This window comes from Nannospalax galili, unplaced genomic scaffold (genome assembly GCF_000622305.1).
Source record: "Nannospalax galili isolate Female #2095 unplaced genomic scaffold, S.galili_v1.0 scaffold298, whole genome shotgun sequence".
Classification (NCBI taxonomy): Eukaryota; Metazoa; Chordata; class Mammalia; order Rodentia; family Spalacidae; genus Nannospalax; species Nannospalax galili.
Window position 1 is genome coordinate 2245136 of NW_008344488.1, and position 18798 is coordinate 2263933.

General features: G+C 41.6%; 1 protein-coding gene across 1 annotated transcript in view; it reads left to right on the plus strand.

The window, feature by feature from the left end:
• The window catches only part of Phlpp1 (PH domain and leucine rich repeat protein phosphatase 1), a 263807-nt gene extending 245474 nt beyond the window's left edge, over window positions 1–18333 (plus strand). The window contains exons 14-17 of the mRNA XM_029567169.1: window positions 3338–3442; window positions 10200–10394; window positions 13255–13483; window positions 16150–18333. Coding sequence (XP_029423029.1) covers window positions 3338–3442; window positions 10200–10394; window positions 13255–13483; window positions 16150–17373 — 1753 coding nt within the window. The 3' untranslated portion in view covers window positions 17374–18333. The remainder of the gene's footprint in view (window positions 1–3337; window positions 3443–10199; window positions 10395–13254; window positions 13484–16149) is intronic.
• Window positions 18334–18798: the final 465 nt, after the last annotated feature.

Consider the following 18798-nt stretch of genomic DNA (forward strand, 5'->3'; position numbering starts at 1 on the left):
AATAAAGGAAAAGTTCTCATTCAAACAGAAAATGAGTCAAGGACTTTAACATTTAACAAAACAAGTACAGTTATAGGAAAAGATGTTTATCCTTACTAGTATATCAAGAAAAACCAAGTATTCAAACAACATTTCTAATTGATACTGTGCAAGGAGTTTAACTTAGTATAGTTTTTGCTTTAAAGCAATCAGCCCACTCTACCAGGTTTTTTAAAATTTCACACATTTAAGCCAAAGTTCTGTATTCCAAAATTTTATTTTAAAAAACAATTAGAAAAATAGTGTTTATTTTAAACACAAAGATAATTATCAAGATATTTCTATTTCTATTTTAAATGAATATAACAACATGAAAATATTATGACATAATTAGAAAGAAAATGTAAAACCACAGATAGATGATAGATGGATGGATGGATGGATGGATGGATGGATGGATGGATGGATGGATGGATACATGGTTAAATAGATGGATGCTCCCACAATTTTATTTGCATAAATGAAAATCTGTTAAAGTCCCTAGAGTGAGCATATGTTACTGGAGTGACTGACCCACTGTGGTGAAGGCGTTGTACTCTCAGATGTAAAAAATAATTAATAATAGACAATGAATCATAATACTGAAAATGTTACCTTCTGGTTAGCACCCAGAGGGTGTGTCTTTTTAATAACTCTGGGGAGTTTCCATACATTGCTGTAGTTTTAGGATTGACTTCTTATTCTACAGGAACCAGAGTGAGCATGTGTAGGCATTCTTCTGTGGGGCTAAGCTCAGGCCCAGCCTCATTGGAAGGTATTGAAGAATCTGCATGTCAATCCCTTCAGGTGGCTGCTCAACCATGGTAGCCAGCTAGGCTGGAGAACAAAACATTACGGCTTGATTACAGAGTATTGTTGAGTGCAGCAGAGATGAAAGGATTTTTTTTTTTTCCTTTAATGATCAGACTAGGAAATGAAATTATTTCTTTGAAAATGTTTTGGTCCGTAAAATTATCTGTGTCCTTAGAAATGAACCTTCAGTTTTCCTTAGCATTTAGGAAAGATGTGATGAGAGCTGGAAAGAACAGAAACGTGGCACCATTTTATAAAGATAAAATTGAGTGCCAGTGCCTATGGAGAGCAAGTAACAGCAACTCTCTTTTTATTGCTTCTCTTTTATTTATAAAATAGAAAATGGTGAAAAGAGGATTTACAGTTTATTGTAGAGTGAGATATTAATTTGGTTAGAGATTTTATATTGTTACCTTCTATGTTTTTTAAGTAGGAGAGAAAATGATAATGCTAGTGATTGAGAGTACAATCTTTAAAAAAAATTTTGGGTTTATTTTATGTGTATGAGTGTTTTGCCTGCATTTATATAAGTGCACCATGTACATATAGTGTCCATGGAGGCCAGAAGAGGTGTCGTATCTCCTGGAACTGGAGTTTGGGATGGTTGTTAGCCACCATGTAGGAGCTGGGAACAGAACTCGGGTTCTTTAGAAGAGCACCAATGCTCTTAACTGCTGAGCCATCTCTCCAAGCCCCAAGAGTACAATCTTGTGTGGTGTATATGAGTGTTTTTGCAGGTACCAGAGGAAGTCATTGGGTGACCTGCTTTATCACTCACTTTATTCCTTTGAGACAAGGTCTTTCACTGAACCAGGAGCTAGGCTGGGAGCCATGGATGGATGGATGGATGGATACATAGATAAATAGATGGATGCTCCCACAATTTTATTTGCATAAATGAAAATCTGTTAAAGTCCCTAGAGTGAGCATATGTTACTGGAGTGATCCTCCTGTCTCCACACCCTTATCCAGTGATCCTCCTGTCTCCACACCCTTATCCAGTGATCCTCCTGTCTCCACACCCTTATCCTCCAGCACTAGGGTTACAGGTGCTACAGCCATGCCTGGATTTCTATGTGGATGCTGAACTCAGGTCTTCATCCTTGAACACTAAGCCCTTTTAACACACCTCTCCATTTCCTAGAATTTTCTTTAGACAGATTTTTTAATTTCAGAGAAATTGCCACCATGTATTTCTGCAATCAAAGTGAAATTTACTAGTTAAATTTTAAGTAGTTCTTGGGAAGAATATTCAAAATTTGTCAGATTTAGGAATTACTGAATGCCAACAGATATTTAAAATTCTTGGGGTCGTGACTAAAGGAGTTAGGTTTTAAATTGGCAAGAGATGATCTATGTACTTTTGCTTAATGCTGTGAGGGGAAACCCAGCAGCAATGTGCAAATAAGCAGGATTCAATTTGCCACATAAAATTCATTCTTTCTACAGACTTCCAGCATGGTTAGGACTTCTTGTTCAGGGGCAGTGGATGCTTACTAGTAGACTACTTTTTTTAAAAAAAAAAAAAGAATCAAAGTTTATTCTTTGTTCTTTTGTGCTTCTGTTTTGGGTCCTATTGTACCAGTTCAAGAACTGAGAGAGAACTTAAATCTCACATCTTAAATAGGTGTAGTAAATTTATAGTTTATTTCAATAGGCTTCATTTGCTTTGTAATTTTGCGTGTCTCTTATTTTATGGTAGTAGCCTTAATGTAGATGATGGCTAAGGAAAAACCTGGAAGGACTAAGTAGTGGCAAGTCCTCAATAATGTTTGTTAGGTATTTTAGTGGGTAATATGAACAGAAGTTGGGTTTGGAGATGAACATTGCAGAATTCTCTAACAAACACCTAACCTCAATATACCCAACCTAATAATTAAGCTTTGTTTGTTTTTATGTAAGTATATATGGGTACACATGGAAACCAGATGTCATCCTTAGTTGTCATTCCACAAGAGCCATCTGCTTTGTTTTTTGAGACAGTGTGCCTAACTGGAACCTGGGGCTCACCCATTAGAGATAGACCGGCTGGCCAGGGATCCTGTCTCCACCTTCTCAGTGCTGGGATTACAAGTGCAGAACACCACACCCAACTTGCTGCATGGATGCAAGGGGTCAAACTCAAAGTTTCATGATTTCTTGACAAGTAACTTACCAACTGAGCCATCTCCCCCAGGGCCTTAAGGTTTATTTACCCATGACAAGACTGAGAGCTCTCTTTTATTCTTAGGGAAGAATAGTCATGTAGTGTGCAGTCTGACAATCTCTTAACTGCTGCTTTATAGCCATCATGAAAGCTAATCTTCATGCTGTATCTGTGTACTCCTTGGCTTTCATTGTGATGAGTAGCTGGTTCTTGTTGCTGATAAATATTTCAGTTACAATGTACACAGTAAGACATGGTAAGTAGAGTGCTTAGAGGGTGTTTTCATTTCTCACATAAAGGTAGCTATTCACACTTACTTGTTTGTTCTTAATGATTCTTACTGCTTTTTTCTCTTGCTAGTAACATCCGTTGCTTCAAGATTGACCAGCCTTTGGCAGGAGATGCATCTGGAGCCCCAGCAGTATGGAGTCATGGTTACACTGAAGCATCGGGGGTGAAAAACAAGTAAGTTGGACAAAACATTGAAGCATAAAATGCCCCTTGTCTGCCTCCGTTAGTAATTTAGGAAGAGACCTCATGGTAGAGTTTAAGTACGTTTCTCTAGAGTGAGGCTCCCTCTTCCCTTATGTTTAAACACCAAGCTGAGGGCCTGGCTGGCATCACATACTCTTCTTTTGTGAGAGAGGTTACTAGGATGCAGTGTAACTGACACATTATATCTATGTAAGACTCTAGTGTTTGGAAAAGGCCTAAGTATTGAATTGCATCCCGGTTCCTGTGAAAAGCCCCCTTTATCTTTCTCAGAAGCCTGTTTACCAAGCAAAACAGGGATAGAATTAAGGGAAAAGTCGCTTTGATTGTCTATATTCAAGATCACTCACATTGGTGACTATGGAGCTATTTCCACAATTTAAATTAGTTTGGCAAGTTTGATACCTATTCCCTGCAATGTCATCTGCTTCTCTTGCTACCAGTAGTGGTTCATCTCAGTTTCTTTTCTAACCTATTTTCACCAATCACCCCTCTCTTAGATATAAATGTTGATTTTCTTGAGAAATGTAATAAGCTTCTCAGACTTGCCTATATTTACAAGGAGGTGTTAATAATTAGGAAAGAAAAAAATCTTATACCTAGGGCAGTCATAATTTCACAAAGTATTAAGAATAAGGAAAGAACAGAACGAATGTGTAAGAAGATCCAGTAATAACTCACATCAGCATTCAGCCTTGGAGGTATGTTAGAACAAATCAGGTTTTAAAAAAACAGCAACAATAATAATATTCTCACCTGGACCTGTAATCTCAGTACCTAAGATGGGGATGCAGGAGAATTGCAAAAAACACACACCCTCACCCTAGACCCACTAATTAGAATTTTTTTAAATGTCCCAGGAAATTCTAAAAGTGTGTCCAGGATTGAGAACCACTGACTATCTGAACCACTGACCACTGGAGCTAGTGCTACCATGCTAACTGCTTTCCTGGGTAGGAAACAACTTTAGTGCCAAATCCAATGTCCAGATCCCTCCTCAGTACCTGTAGGGTGATCAGGCTTCGTGCTGTCCAGAGGAACAGTAGGCCTCATCTTGGCATCTCTGTTCCATCTGCTTAGCAAAGGCAGATTAACTTCAGCAGGCCTGCCACAACTCTGCCAGGGCTCTAGCCGTTGACTCATTGTGATGGACTTTGTCCTATCATTGTATCAACAGAAAGTTAGTATATTCTTTGGGGTGCGCAAATTGCCTTTTTGGAGGTAATTACATTTTAGACTAAAGGAACTATATCTTAAAAATTCCAGTATGTGAAGCTGTTTTCTAATTTCAGAACATTTATTATTTATCTATATGAATTCAGTAACCAATTAGATTTTGTTTTCTGCATATTCTCATAAAATTAAGGTTGAGAAAAGTATAAAAATGATGAGTGTACAGCTCTGTGAGCTATCCTAAAGTAGACACACTTGCAAACCACCAACTGGATCAAGAAAGAACAGACAACAGCACCCTAAAAGCTCAGCCCAGCCTGGGCACCCACTATATTCCTCCTACTTTTTTGGCCCTTTGATTTTGCCAGAACAATCTCAAGTATGTTTGGGGAAAGGATGTTTTGGTTTAGTTTTTTATTTTGGGGTCGTTTTGTGTATATGTTTGCATTGTGCATAAACTAGTCATTTCAACAAGGAGCTTGCTGCCTGCAGCCTCAAAAGAAGGGAGAACAGTGGTGTCTTTGCCTCCAATGTCAGTGAATGTCTATTCTTCTCTTCTTTCCACCTTCCCTCTGTCTACAAGTAGGGGTAGTCTGACAGCTTCCTTTCCTATTTGTGTTCTTTTCTTTGTCTTATTGCTATAGCTAAAACATGAAGAATAGGAGTGGAGAGAATAGGCACCCTTATCTCATTCCTAATTTTAGCAGAAATGCCTTGAGGTTTTTAAGGTATTTTTTATAGATGCCTTTATAAAATTTAAGAAAATTCTCTTTGTAGTTTGCTCAGTTATTTTTATTTTTGAGAAGTTCATACATGTATATACAATGAAATATGTTGTATCTACTCCCCGTGTTCTCCACTTCTAACTTAGTGTCTTTTTTTTCCCCTAACCTACTAAGTCCAGTTAGTGCTGCCCATACAAGCAGGGTATCCTACCAGGGCCAGCCACATCTTCATAAAAGAACAGTTTTCCCTCCCCCAGCAACTATCCACTGCCAATAGCTCCTCAGTAAGGGGTGGGTAGGTCTTTGGGATCATTTACCCAATCTGTGCCAGGATTTTGGCTAGCACATTAAGCCAGTTTGGGGGTGAGTTTTTGTTGTTGCTTGTTGTTTTTATAAATGGATAGCACATTGTTAGAGAAGAGATGATAGAGTTTTCAAGTCTCTGATATGGTAAAGTACACTGATTCCCAGGATGAATGGTTATGATATATACCCTTTTTATACACTATGAGAGTCAGTTTGCTGGTAAGTCTTCGAGGATGTCTGTGTTCCGTGATAGATGTTGATCTCTTTGCTTGCTTGCTTGCTTGCTTGCTTGCTTGCTTGCTTGCCTGCTTGCTTGCTTGCTTGCTTGCTTGCCTGCCTGCCTGCTTGCCTGCCTGCCTGCCTGCCTGCCTGCCTGCCTGCCTGCCTGCTTGACTGACTGACTGACTGACTGACTGACTGACTGACTGACTGACTGACTGATTGATTGATTGATTGATTTTTTTTGAGACAGGGTCTCCCTGTAGCCACAGCTGGCCTGGAGCTCACAAATGTAGACCAGGCTGGCCTTGATCTCACCTGCCTGCCTCTGCCTCCTGAGTGCTGGTATTAAAGGTGTGGATACCACACCCATCTATTTGCTTGCTTTTGATATCATAGAATAAGCTGGAGAATGTTTCCTCTTCTTGAGTTTTTAAAGTTTATTTTAAATGGATTTATATATTCCTTAAATGTTTGGAGGAATTCCAGCCATTGGTTTTGGAATTTTCTTGAGCTTTTAACTAAACATATCATTTCTTTACTATATGATGGTCTCTTTCTTCCCAAATAAACTTAGTAATTTGTGTGTTTCAAAGAATTTGTGTATTTCTTCTGGTTTTCAAATGTATTACCCCACGACTTGTTCATAATATCCTGTTTTTGTTTTTAAAATCTGGTATTGTATAGTGATGCTCCCCTCCTCTGATTCATGATACTGATAATTTTTTTTTCCCTTCCTGATCAGTTTTGTTTGAGGTTTATTGATTTGCCGTATTTTCAAAAAACCAACTTTTGGAGTTGTTTATCTTTTGCAGTCATTTCTCTGTTTCAGTCACTTATTTCCTTTCATTGTTTCCTTTCTGCTCATACTGCGTTTGCTCTGTTCTCTTTCTAGTTTTGTCACTGGAACTTAGATAATGATTTGATACCTCTAATTTTGTAATACGACCATGTAAAGTTGTTAATTTCCTTGTACTGACTTTGTTTTGATCAACATCATACACTATTTTTTATCCTTTTACTTTTAACTTATTTGCCTTTTTGTATTGAAAATGAAAGTTTTATAGGCAGTATATGGTCATATCTTGCTTTTTTTAATTCAGTTTGATGATTTTTGTCTTTGGGGGTAGTATTTCAATCACTTATTTATATTTAGTGAAATTACAAATAAGTTTAAACCTTCCAACTTACTATTTTAAAAAAATCATAACGTTCTTTATTTACTTTTTCTAAATCTTTTTGGGTTAGGTATTGTTACTCTCCTTTCTATATTAGCCTCCTCAGTTCATTCGTGTGTGTGTGTGTGTGTGTGTTTGTGTCTGTATGTATGTCTGTGTTCCTGTATGTCTTAGGGTTTATAGCATAATCTTTAACATTTTACAGCTTACCTCCAAATGCTGTATCACTCTACACAGAAGAACCTAACAAATACCTCAACTCTCCCTGTCCCTATTGTTGTGCTGTTGTTGTCTTATATTTTACTTGTACATTTGTTATAAAATTCCAAAGCAGCATACTCTTAGTATTTTTAGTTTAGTGTGTTACTTTCTAAAATAGTGTTTTTTTAATATCAATACCGTGGACATTTTGAGCCAGACAGTTCTTTGCTAGGTTAAGTAGGGGAGGAGACCTTTGTCATATTTACTGTGGTGTGTGAGCAGCATCTCCTGCCTCTCTCCACAGGGTGCCATGCTCCCACTGTGGCAACAAAGACTGTCTTTACCCATTTGTCATCTGTGGTGCATTTCGTTCTTCTGTGTAGATCCAGATTTCTTTTTGTGTCCTGCTCTTCCTTTTGTAATTCTTACATTGTCAGCCTTCTGTTTGGAAGATCTTTTTTTCTGAAAATGTTATAAGCTTTAACATTTCAAAGCTGTTTTTACTGGTTTAGAATCTAGCCTGCCTTCTAGGTACCCCTCCCCCCCACTCTCAGTACTTGAAAGATGGCTATTCTGCAGTCATCTACATTGTTTCTGAGGAGAAATCGCTGTCGTTCATGACTGCATCTCCCACTTTTCTTTCTGATTTTTAGCATATTGATTTTGCTATGCCTCAGTTAAGTTTATATATAAATATAAAGATATATTTAGATAGATAGATAGATAGTTGTTGAGCTTCTTGTATCTCTAGGTTTATAATTTTAATAAAATTTAAAATTTTTGCTATAAATTGGTAAGATTTTGATGTCTCTAATCCTTTCGAAGTTTCTTTTGTCTCTATTCCCATATATTAAGCTGTGTGACATTATCCCACCACTCCGTAGTGCCCTGACTCCCCCTTCTAAATCCTTTTCCTTCTCTCCATTTCTGTTGTTTTTGTGGGGTTTGTTGGTAGGTCTCACCTTGTATCCCAAACTGTCCTTGAGTTTTTGATCTTCCCACTTCAGCCTTTGAAGTGCTAGGATTATAGGTATGTGCTACCATGTCTGGCTTCTTGGTTTTATTTGGATAGTTTCTGGCACTTGGAGACGGATTTTTTTTTTTTTTTTACATTTTTTATTGAATTTTTTTGTGTATTTCATACAGAAACTCATCTTTATATGTCCTTCCCTTTTGATACCCTCCTATACCCCCCCCACTGGAGTTCATACATTCTATCATTTGTGTTAAGGCCTATCATGTAAAGTTAGTGTCCCCAGATGTCCCTCAGTGCAAGTTCATCCACTGGGATCTAGTCAGCCTATCTAGAGTCTCTCCCTTTAAGAAGATCAGCTGTTTGCTCACCCAGCAGTAATCAACTACCAATAATTCTTCAACTAAGATTGGAGCCCAATGTTCATTTCCACAGTTCTGTGCTGGGTTTTTGTCTGTCTAAGTTTGCATGAGTCTTGTGCATGCTGACACCATTGCTGTAGGTTCCCATGAGAAGGGTCCCAGGTACTTGTAGGACTATTTCTGTATGGTCATGCACCTCCTCCCTGGCTCTTTCTGCCCCCTCTTCTGCAATGATCTCTGAGCCCTGGGTGGGTAGACTTTAATATAGATGTCCCGTCTAAGGACCCACACTCTGCAGACTTTTATTCTCTGTGTTTTGGCCATTGTGACCTTTTCCATTCCTGGTCCTCTGTTGCATGAGGGAGCTTCATTGATGAGCATTGAAAGATGCATTAGTGTTCTCTTTATCCATTGTTCTATGTTCCTTAGCTGTAGAGGTTGCATGCATCCTAGATGTGCCACTTAGACTTGGGCAATTCACAGACAATCTCCCTTGTGCGACCAGTTGTGGGAGACATAAATTCTTCAATGGAGAGATTGTGACCTCTAGTGCTTAACAATGGCTTAAAGTGTTTCTCCTCCCTGAAGTGATGTGCAGGGCAGCCCTCACTTCCTGGTCCTCCCCAGCCAGTGCTTGTGTCCTCTTCCTACTGCTGCTTTGGAATTTTACCAAGGAATAAGCAGGGCAGGCACCAGTGGCTAAATGCTGTTCTCTTCTTTTTTCTTCAGCATCACATACACACATGCACTCATACATGCACACATGCATGTATGCACACACTGTGTTTTAGTTGTAACTCTGTTTTGGTTGTATGTGGAGATATAGAGGTTCTTCTTAATTGTTGGATGCATATGTACATTGGAAGACATAATCTAATATTATTTCTCATGCCTCTTACACTCATTTGTTTTCATTGCCTTTAAAAATAAAAATCAGGGAATGTAGAGCTGGCTTAACAGTTAAGAGCACATACTGCCCTTATAGAAGACCCGAGTTTGCTTCCCAGTACCCACATTAGACAACTCATAAGCTGGTTGTGGCTCCAGCCCCGGGGGCATGCAATGCTTCTGGCCTTCACAGACACCTGCACTGTGGTCACATAAACACACACACACACACACACACACTCACACACACACACACAATTAATTAAAAACAGTAAAAATAAATCCTTTATTATTGTTGTTTAGAGAGAGGGTCTTACTATGTAAGACTGACTGGCCTGGAACTTGCTATGTAGACCAGGCTGGCCTGAACTCACAGAGATCCTGCCTCTGCCTCCAACCTCTGGAATGCTGGGATTAAAGGCATGTGCTAAATCTTTAAAAAATAAAAAGTAAATAATATTATTTAAAAAAAAAAAAAAGAGAGAGAAGGGTGGGAGAAGATATGTGTTAAGCATCATGTGTTTTAATCAGTTCTTCTCTGCATATAGAAATTAATCGATGCCAATTATCTGGGCTCAGTTTACCTGACCCTTTCTGGATCCAAGTACAAAGACAAATGGGGGCATATTTTTTTTTAAAACGTTGAGTTAGGGGTCAAGAAGAAAAGATGAATGGACTCATCATGGAAGTATTCTTGCTCTGCAGGTTGTGTGTCGCAGCCCTCTCTGTGAACAACTTCCGTGACAACCGAGAAGCACTGTATGGTGTGTTTGATGGGGACCGGAATGTGGAGGTGCCCTACCTTCTCCAGTGTACCATGAGTGACATTTTGGCTGAAGAACTTCAGAAAACGAAAAATGAGGAAGAATACATGGTCAATACATTCATAGTTATGCAAAGGTGAAACATTTTCTTCCTTTTCTATTTATTCACTATTTGTTTTGAGACATAGTTTCACTATGTAACCCAGACTGACTTTGAATTTAAGATCCCTTTGTCCCAGCCTCTCAAATGCTGAGGTTACAGACCTGTACCTCCAGACCTACCTTCTTGCTCTTAGTGTTTCTCTCTTCCTTGAAAAGTAAGTGCTCAGTAATCTTGATACATTGTTTCAGCTTACTGCTCCAGCTGCATTCAGGCAGTGTGGTATTGTCTGAACATCAGGGCTGGACTATAGTTTGAGACACAGTGATGTTCATTCTCTTAAGTCAATGACAGGAATCTAGTGTCTCAGAGAACTAGACGTCATAGACCTGTATTGATTCCAAATTTTCATCATTTACAACACCCACCCTCCCTCAAATCAGAGGAACACCACAGGCTCCTTAGACCTCCTCTTCTCATGTGTGGACATCTCTCTGAAATGGACCATTTTTAATCCCAGTCTCTTGGCCTACAGGAAATGCTATGGCTGCTTTGAGGTAGTACAAACTTTTTGAAATGGAGTAGGTCAAATTTTAGACCAGGATTAAAACATTCTTTGTATGTTGCCCTTCTCCTGTTCATTTGGTGTTGGAGCCAGTGTTGTTGACAGATTCCTAGGCCGCTGTCTGGTACTTCCTTTTACCTACAGTATAACTTCGGGTCACTGCAGGAACTGGGGACTATTGCTTGAACTCTTAGGGCTGATGCTGTAAGGATACCTTCATTCCAAGAACTTCTCATTCTTTTGTCACCTTAAGGGCTTTGTAGATTGTGCAGGAGTTGCCTTGCTCTGCGTTCTGTACTGCAGACCCTTATTCTTTCGGGATTCAGTGGCAGATATCCTAGTACGTTGATAGTCATGGCAGTGGTGATGATCTCGTCCTCTACTTCTCCCCCATGGATAATCTGCCAGAAGAAGTGGCTTTGTAACCAAGACAGGCACTGTCTCTGAGAATGCTGCTCTTACAGCCTTCAGAGTTGTGTCTGCCCCTTGCAGAGCCTGAGACAAGCAGATCTCTTGCTACAGATGCACCTCTGTCTACCAGATTCGAAGCGGGCACACACAGCAGTTTCTGCTGCTGAGATAAAACACTGTGACCAAAGCAACTTAGGGAGGAAAGGGCCCACTTCATCTTACTGGTCACAGTTAATCACTAGGGAAATCAGGGCAGGAACTCAAGCAGGGCAGGGCTTGAAGCAAATGCCATGGAGGAATGCTGCCCACTGGCTTGTTCTCTCTGGCTCATACTCAGCCACCTTTCTTATACAACCCAGGCCTACCTACCCAGGGCCTTCCTATATCTATCAACAATCAGAATAATTCACCATAGACATGGCTACAGGCCAATCTGATCTGGGAAGTGCCTCAGTTGAGACTCCGTCTTATTGTGTCAAGTTGACACTAAAAAGGAGCCAGTACAGTAGTTGAGCACAATTGTGATAGCTAATATGCAGTCATTTTTTAAAATATTTTACATGCCATACATTTTCCCCAGTGAGATAGGCATTGCTACTCTCATATTTCTCTTATATGAGAAACTGAGGACAGAGAAGTAAAGCAAAGTGCCCTAAGGACCCATAGGCCATGCAGCCAGGATCCAAGCCCTCCAAGGGTGTTCCAGCCACCTAATACAGCGTTTTTCCATTTTCAACCACCACCTTGTCACACACTGATATATGTGCACATACATGACACTATGCATGCACACTTTTCGCAAAATGCTCTTACACAACAAGAATTTAAAACTAAGGATCCCAAATTCTGATTACTAGTCCCACTTTACAAATCTTGGTGCCTTTAAGAGAAAGTAGTGCTGCCTTGGAAGCATTTACCTAAAGTTGAATGAGGTCATGGACGTCTGGAAGCAGACATTTGGGAATCTGAGTCATAGACCCTTCTCTAGGGTGTTTTGAAGACTTTTGTCTATTCGTTGGCAGGGTTGAGGACTGTGGTGAGCATTTCAGTCCTCGGGGTGACTGCATGTTCTTTGTGCATAGTGTCCATGTAGCTAGGCAGCCTTGGTTTCCATTGCTGCTGCTGCCAGTTGCTTTGCTTAGAGACTGATGGGAGCTCACAGTGCCCGAGGGTCTGTCCTGCCCTTAAAAGGCAAGGGAGGCTGTTTTTTTGTAACTGTCAAGACTCTTTGGAGGGACCTTGGACAAGTGATCATTAGTAGAGCCTGTGATCAGTGTTCTTTGATCCTTCTGATTGTCAGTGTTTATAGGTGCTTCAAATATTCCTAAGTCCATGGATTAATGGTCAAATGAAAGAATAAATTTAAAAAAAAAAAACACTTGGTATTTGTACCAGAATGTCCTTCCTATGCATTTCGTAGAATAAATAGCAGTGGTTAAGAAAGTCTGGCTGCTTGGGGCAAGACCAGCAGCAAACATCCTTTAGAACAAAGAAGGTGGTGGTTAGAATTAGTCTGCAGAGTGTCTGCATGCATATACTGTGTTCATACCTGCTCTGAGTTATGTGGGAACAGAGAACTTAGAGAAGTAGATGGAGAAAGAAGCAGTAATTTCTTGATATCTTATAGTGTACTGCTAGGGCAAGATGATTGACATAGGGACAGCCAGCTGGGAACAGAAGGCTAAGCCCAGCAAATATGGCTTTTAGCCAAAAGGTGACACTTTCCTCCCAGGTATAAGCAGATACCTCTCCATGTAAGTGTGTATGATGTCAGACTTCTGAGAAGCTGAATGGCTTGGTGAAAGGGGCTAAGTCCAATCCTGGTTCCTGTCCTCCTGACCCTGTCTAGTTTTGCACTCTTTATTTTGATCAGAACTGACACAATTAGCTGTTTTTTCATCCCTTCTCTTGGAATTTCAGAAAACTTGGAACTGCTGGACAGAAACTTGGAGGTGCTGCTGTCCTGTGTCATATCAAGCATGATCCTGTGGATCCCGGAGGATCCTTTACCTTGACCTCTGCTAATGTGGGCAAGTGTCAAACAGTTCTCTGTCGGAATGGGAAGCCACTGCCTCTGTCCAGATCATACATCATGAGCTGTGAAGAAGAGCTGAAGAGAATTAAACAGCACAAGGCCATTATTACTGAGGTGAGCAGCAGTTTTCTTTGGGCAACAGGGAGGAGAGGCCTCTCCTGGCAGAAACTTGTGTGAGAGCATTTGCCTTCAGAGGAGATTTTGGTATTAGTTCAAAATTAGAATTTAAAATCCACAGTGTTACTAAGCAAATTCCTTGGTGGTATGTCTATAGATATTGTGGAATATCTCTATAATTCCTTATAGCATAATAAGACATTTATCAATTGCCAGGGAGGCAGAATACTTCATGGGTATTTTCTATTGGATCTTCAAAGGCACTGGTTAGGTGGTCGAGGACTTGACTCTGGAAGTCACACTGATGGTTTTCATATCTCAACTCTACCTCTGGCAGCATATGGCCTTTAAACCTTTCTAAGCCTATGTTTTCTCATCTGGAAAGTGGGAGTCATAGGTATCTGCCTTATTTTGCAATGCTTGTCTGACATGTAGCCTATGAGTGTCTGTAGATTTAACTATTTTGTCTTTTGCCTTGTATTTCATTTAAGTAATGCAGTCATCATAGGGTAAGGGAAGAAGGGCAAAAGTAAAGATCTAGAGACACATTTGTCATCAAAACTGGATGGACTATTATTGGCACATAGTGGGTAGAAGCTAGGAATATGGCTAAACATCCTACAATGTGGCAGACAGTCCCCACAGCAAAGACTTACCTGTCCCCAAAGGGGTAGTAGTGCTGCTATTGAAAAACCCTGGGGTAACAGTATGACACAATTCATTACCAGAGAAATGTCCAAAGTTCTTTCTGCTCTGTTTACTAATTTACCACTATGTCAATCACCTGCTATTTGCTTGGTGATGCCCACAAGAAGTTCTCAACCTCCTCTTACTGATAAAACTCAGAACCACATGTAATTCAAGGTAGAGAGATGAAGGCAGGTATTCCTGAAGAGAAAAAGACCACTTCCAGCTGGTATGGTGGTGCACATCTTTAATTCCAGCACTCGGGAGGCAGAGGCAGGTGGATCTCTGTGAGATCGAGGCCAGCCTGGTCTCCACAGCATATTCCAGGCCAGCTGGGGGCTACAGGGAAACCCTTTCTCAAGAGCCAAACAAACAAACACAAAAACTACTTCCAGAGAGGCTGTGTGAGTGCTTCAAGAAAGACATAGAAAGACTTCGGGTATAGTCTGGGATCTCATGGATATGAGTCTGTGTTCCTATCTGTTCTCCAACCAATTAAAATGAATGGTAGACAGGCCAGTAGCTACAGAGTACTGAACTAAGTATCCAACATTGCATGCCAGCATGATTTGAAGGTTGCTTTCTGCTGCATGAATGAGTCACAGTGTATAGGTCAGCCATTTTCTCTTATTTTCTCTGCCTCTCCTCTTCCTTGATTATGCTGAATCTTAAACAGTGAGGAGTTTTTAAACTTCATTTCTCTACCTTGAAGATGCCCTTAAAACACAGATGCTGGGAGAGATCTGAAGGGTGCCTAGAAAAACAAGGGTGGCTCTTGTTAGATGCCATACTGGGGGTGAGGGGAATTAGGAATTACATCACTACAATCAAGGGCATTAAAATTTGTGCTTGAAGCCCTATTTTACTCATTTTAGTTCCAAGACTGCCACCTGCTTGTAGGCCTGGCGAGGTCATGTGAGTTGGGAAAGGCACCCATGAATAAGCAAACACTTGGAAAGCCCAAGTGAGGGCAGGTGGTGGAGCTGGGAAGGACAGGAACATTCTGAGAGAGGCAACTTACTAATCCTAGGGACACACTAAAAGTTGCATTTCTTGTTGCTGAACCTTCTCTGGAAAGAAGTGTGGAAAGTAGGAACATGGGGAGGCGTGTTGTCACAGGCTGAAGACCCTCAAATTTGGAAGCTACAGTGTGAACCTAGCACCTCCACATAGTTAAAAATTAAGCATCTTGCCAGGCATGGTGGTGCACGCCTTTAATCCCAGCACTTGGGAGGCAGAGGCAGGTGGATTGTTGTGAGTTCAAGGCCAGCCTGGGCTACATAGTAAGTTCCAGGACAGCTGGGGCTACAGAGAGACCCTGTCTCAAAAGACCGAAAAAAAGTAAGCATCTTAATTTACACTGGCAGTGGTCTGAAACCTTGACCATTGGTTTAAATGGTGTGAATCCGTCTAAACTAAGGGTAGAGACTTTCTTCTTTTTCCATCTTATGATTCTCCAAATCATAAGAATTGGTACTTCTCCTTTAGCATCTACCTCTCCAAACATATGAGCATTCTGACCCAGGTAGCCACACTAGATTTTCTCTGCTACTTCAGCACCCTCTGTGCACACCTTTTCCCTGGCTTTACCTACCTTTGCCACCATGCTGGTTGTACTAATGGAAAGAAACATGAAGCATCCTTGTCTCAGGGTTTCCCGGGCTGGCTTAGGACCTAGTGAGCCTGCATGTCATTTGAGGCTAGATATCAGTGTGCCATGAAGAGGGACACATCTCACTACCTTGTGTGAACATGATTCCAGTTCAGGGAATGACTGAAATACTTCTCTCATCCCTACTGCACCTTACCTGCCCAGACTACACATTAACCACTACTTTACAGGGTAAACAGATCATCCTGTTTGGGCTACCCAGCACTTGTGCTTTCTGTACTCCTACAATTAGGGACCAGATGGAGGCTGCTCAGTAGCCCCAAGTGTTCTGTGCTCACTGTGTCTTTGGAAACCTTTCTTCCAGGATGGCAAGGTGAATGGAGTGACAGAATCCACACGCATCCTGGGCTATACTTTCCTCCATCCCAGCGTAGTACCTCGCCCCCATGTACAGTCTGTGCTCCTGACTCCCCAGGATGAGTTCTTCATCCTTGGCAGTAAGGGGCTCTGGGACACCCTATCCATTGAAGAGGCAGTGGAGGCTGTGCGCAACGTTCCTGATGCCCTGGCTGCTGCCAAGAAACTGTGCACCCTGGCTCAGAGCTACGGCTGCCACGACAGCATCAGTGCTGTGGTGGTACAGCTCAGTGTCACCGAGGACAGCTTCTGCTGCTGCGAGCTCAGTGCTGGAGGGAGCATGCCACCGCCTAGCCCCGGCATCTTCCCACCCTCAGTCAACATGGTGATCAAGGACCGGCCCTCAGACGGGTTGGGTGTGCCATCCTCCAGCAGTGGCATGGCGTCCGAGATCAGCAGTGAGCTGTCCACCTCTGAGATGAGTAGTGAGGTGGGCTCCACAGCCTCCGATGAGCCCCCCTCTGGAGTCCTAAATGAGAACAGCCCTGCCTACCCCAATGAGCAGCGCTGCATGCTCCACCCGGTCTGCCTGTCTAACTCCTTCCAACGCCAGCTGTCCAGTGCCACTTTCTCCAGCGCCTTCTCTGACAATGGCCTTGACAGTGATGATGAAGAACCCATTGAGGGTGTCTTTAGCAATGGCAGCCGGGTAGAGGTGGAAGTAGACATCCACTGCAGCCGGGCCAAGGAGAAGGAGAGACAGCAACACCTGCTTCAGGTGCCAGCCGAGGTCAGTGATGAGGGCATTGTCATCAGTGCCAATGAGGACGAGCCAAGTCTGCCCAAGAAGGCTGACTTTTCTGCCGTGGGAACCATTGGGCGACGTAGGGCTAATGGCTCAGTAGCTCCCCAGGAAAGGAGCCACAACGTGATAGAGGTTGCCACAGATGCACCTCTCCGAAAGCCCGGAGGTTATTTTGCTGCCCCAGCTCAGCCAGATCCTGATGATCAGTTTATCATACCCCCAGAGTTGGAGGAGGAAGTCAAAGAAATCATGAAGCATCACCAGGAACAGCAGCAACAGCAGCAACAGCAGCAGCAGCAGCTGCCACCACCACCCCAGCCACAGCTGCCACCACCACCCCAGCCACAGCAGCTGCAGCCCCAGCAGCTACCACAGCGGCAGTTTCAGATGGACCAGCTGCCAGACTATTATGATACGCCGCTATGACCCAGTACTGTTTTAAACAATAAACTAACTCGGAAAGACTGCGAGTCTCCAGGCTCACATTAAACCAGGGGTTTTACTCCGTGTCCTTGTCCCAGACACTGCCCTCACCCTTCTCTGCAGCTCTTCTGTAGGTTCTCTTTCTATTGGCTATTTTTTAATAATTACCACTTTTCTTCTAGTGATGCTTTACAAATATGATTTAAATTTGTTAACTTCTTTCCCTAACATATCAAATGTGTAAAGACAAAGAACAAAAGGTTTAATATATTACAGAGAAGCAGTTAATGATAATGTAATATTTTTTAAATGGCTTTTTGTTGCTTGTTTGTTTGAAAGGCAGGGCAGGTTGCCATTGCTAAATGATTTAATATTGTAATTCTGTGTTTCTTTGCAGGGAAAGGCTTTTTTTTTTTTGTCTTGAAAATGATAGACGTTTGTAGAATACAGAGACTAACTCCTAGGAGTTGCTTTACTCTGTCAGGTGACTTAAGTCACTGGAATTCACTAATTTTCTCTGAGAGAACAGTTGATTGAGAAATTTCTATTGTAAATAGTTCAGTGTTATATAAATATAGTGATACTTAAAATGTGTTGTAGTCTTGGTATAAGGACACAGCCTGAATAACTGACTTTCACCTCCTGAAAAGCCTTCCCTGCCCTGAACCCACCCAGCTTACCTTCAATGTGAGCCCTTTGGCCAGAGTGTTCCTGTGTAGATAGTGTGGTTCTGGGGCCACTGGGCAACAGCCTGCCCTCGGGAACTGGAACCTCTTTCCTTCCTGTCCTGGCCCAGCCTCTTGACTTTTGCAGACACTTTCTAACTGTGTTCCTTACTGCTGCCACAATCAGCATGACTGTATAGAGTCCCTTAGGCCATCTGCATACCCAGAGTTATATTACAGAAGAATGCACAAATGGACATGTCATAATTTTTGTTACAATAAATATGAAATTTACAAGTATTGGACCCATCTGCTTTTGCCCCAGCAGCCGTGTCTTGAAGATGGTCACACCAGCTTGGGGTTGGAATGAAAAGATGGAATGACGAGATTAACCTGATAACCAGCATTACTGATTTGGGTTTGTTTGTTTGTTTGTTTGTTTAAATATACTCAGCAAGCTTAGCTACAATGAGTCAGGTAGTAAAATTGACCTTCTGGTCAGCAGAATGCATAGTGGGTGTTATACCCTCACTTTTATTACTATGCAGGTAAATGTTGAAAGGGAAATAGAGGAGGACCCCAGAAAGTTTTGACTCCTTCAAAGCCAGGTTGGCTTTCAGTTCTCCCAAGGGCCCGTAGAACATGTGAACAAGTTAATGTACCTTTTATTGTAACAGTTCAAATTAAGAGCTGTATGTGGAAGATAGGTGACTTCTGTGGGTCCATCCATTTCCTTTCAGGTCTGCCCTGAGCAGTACCTGGC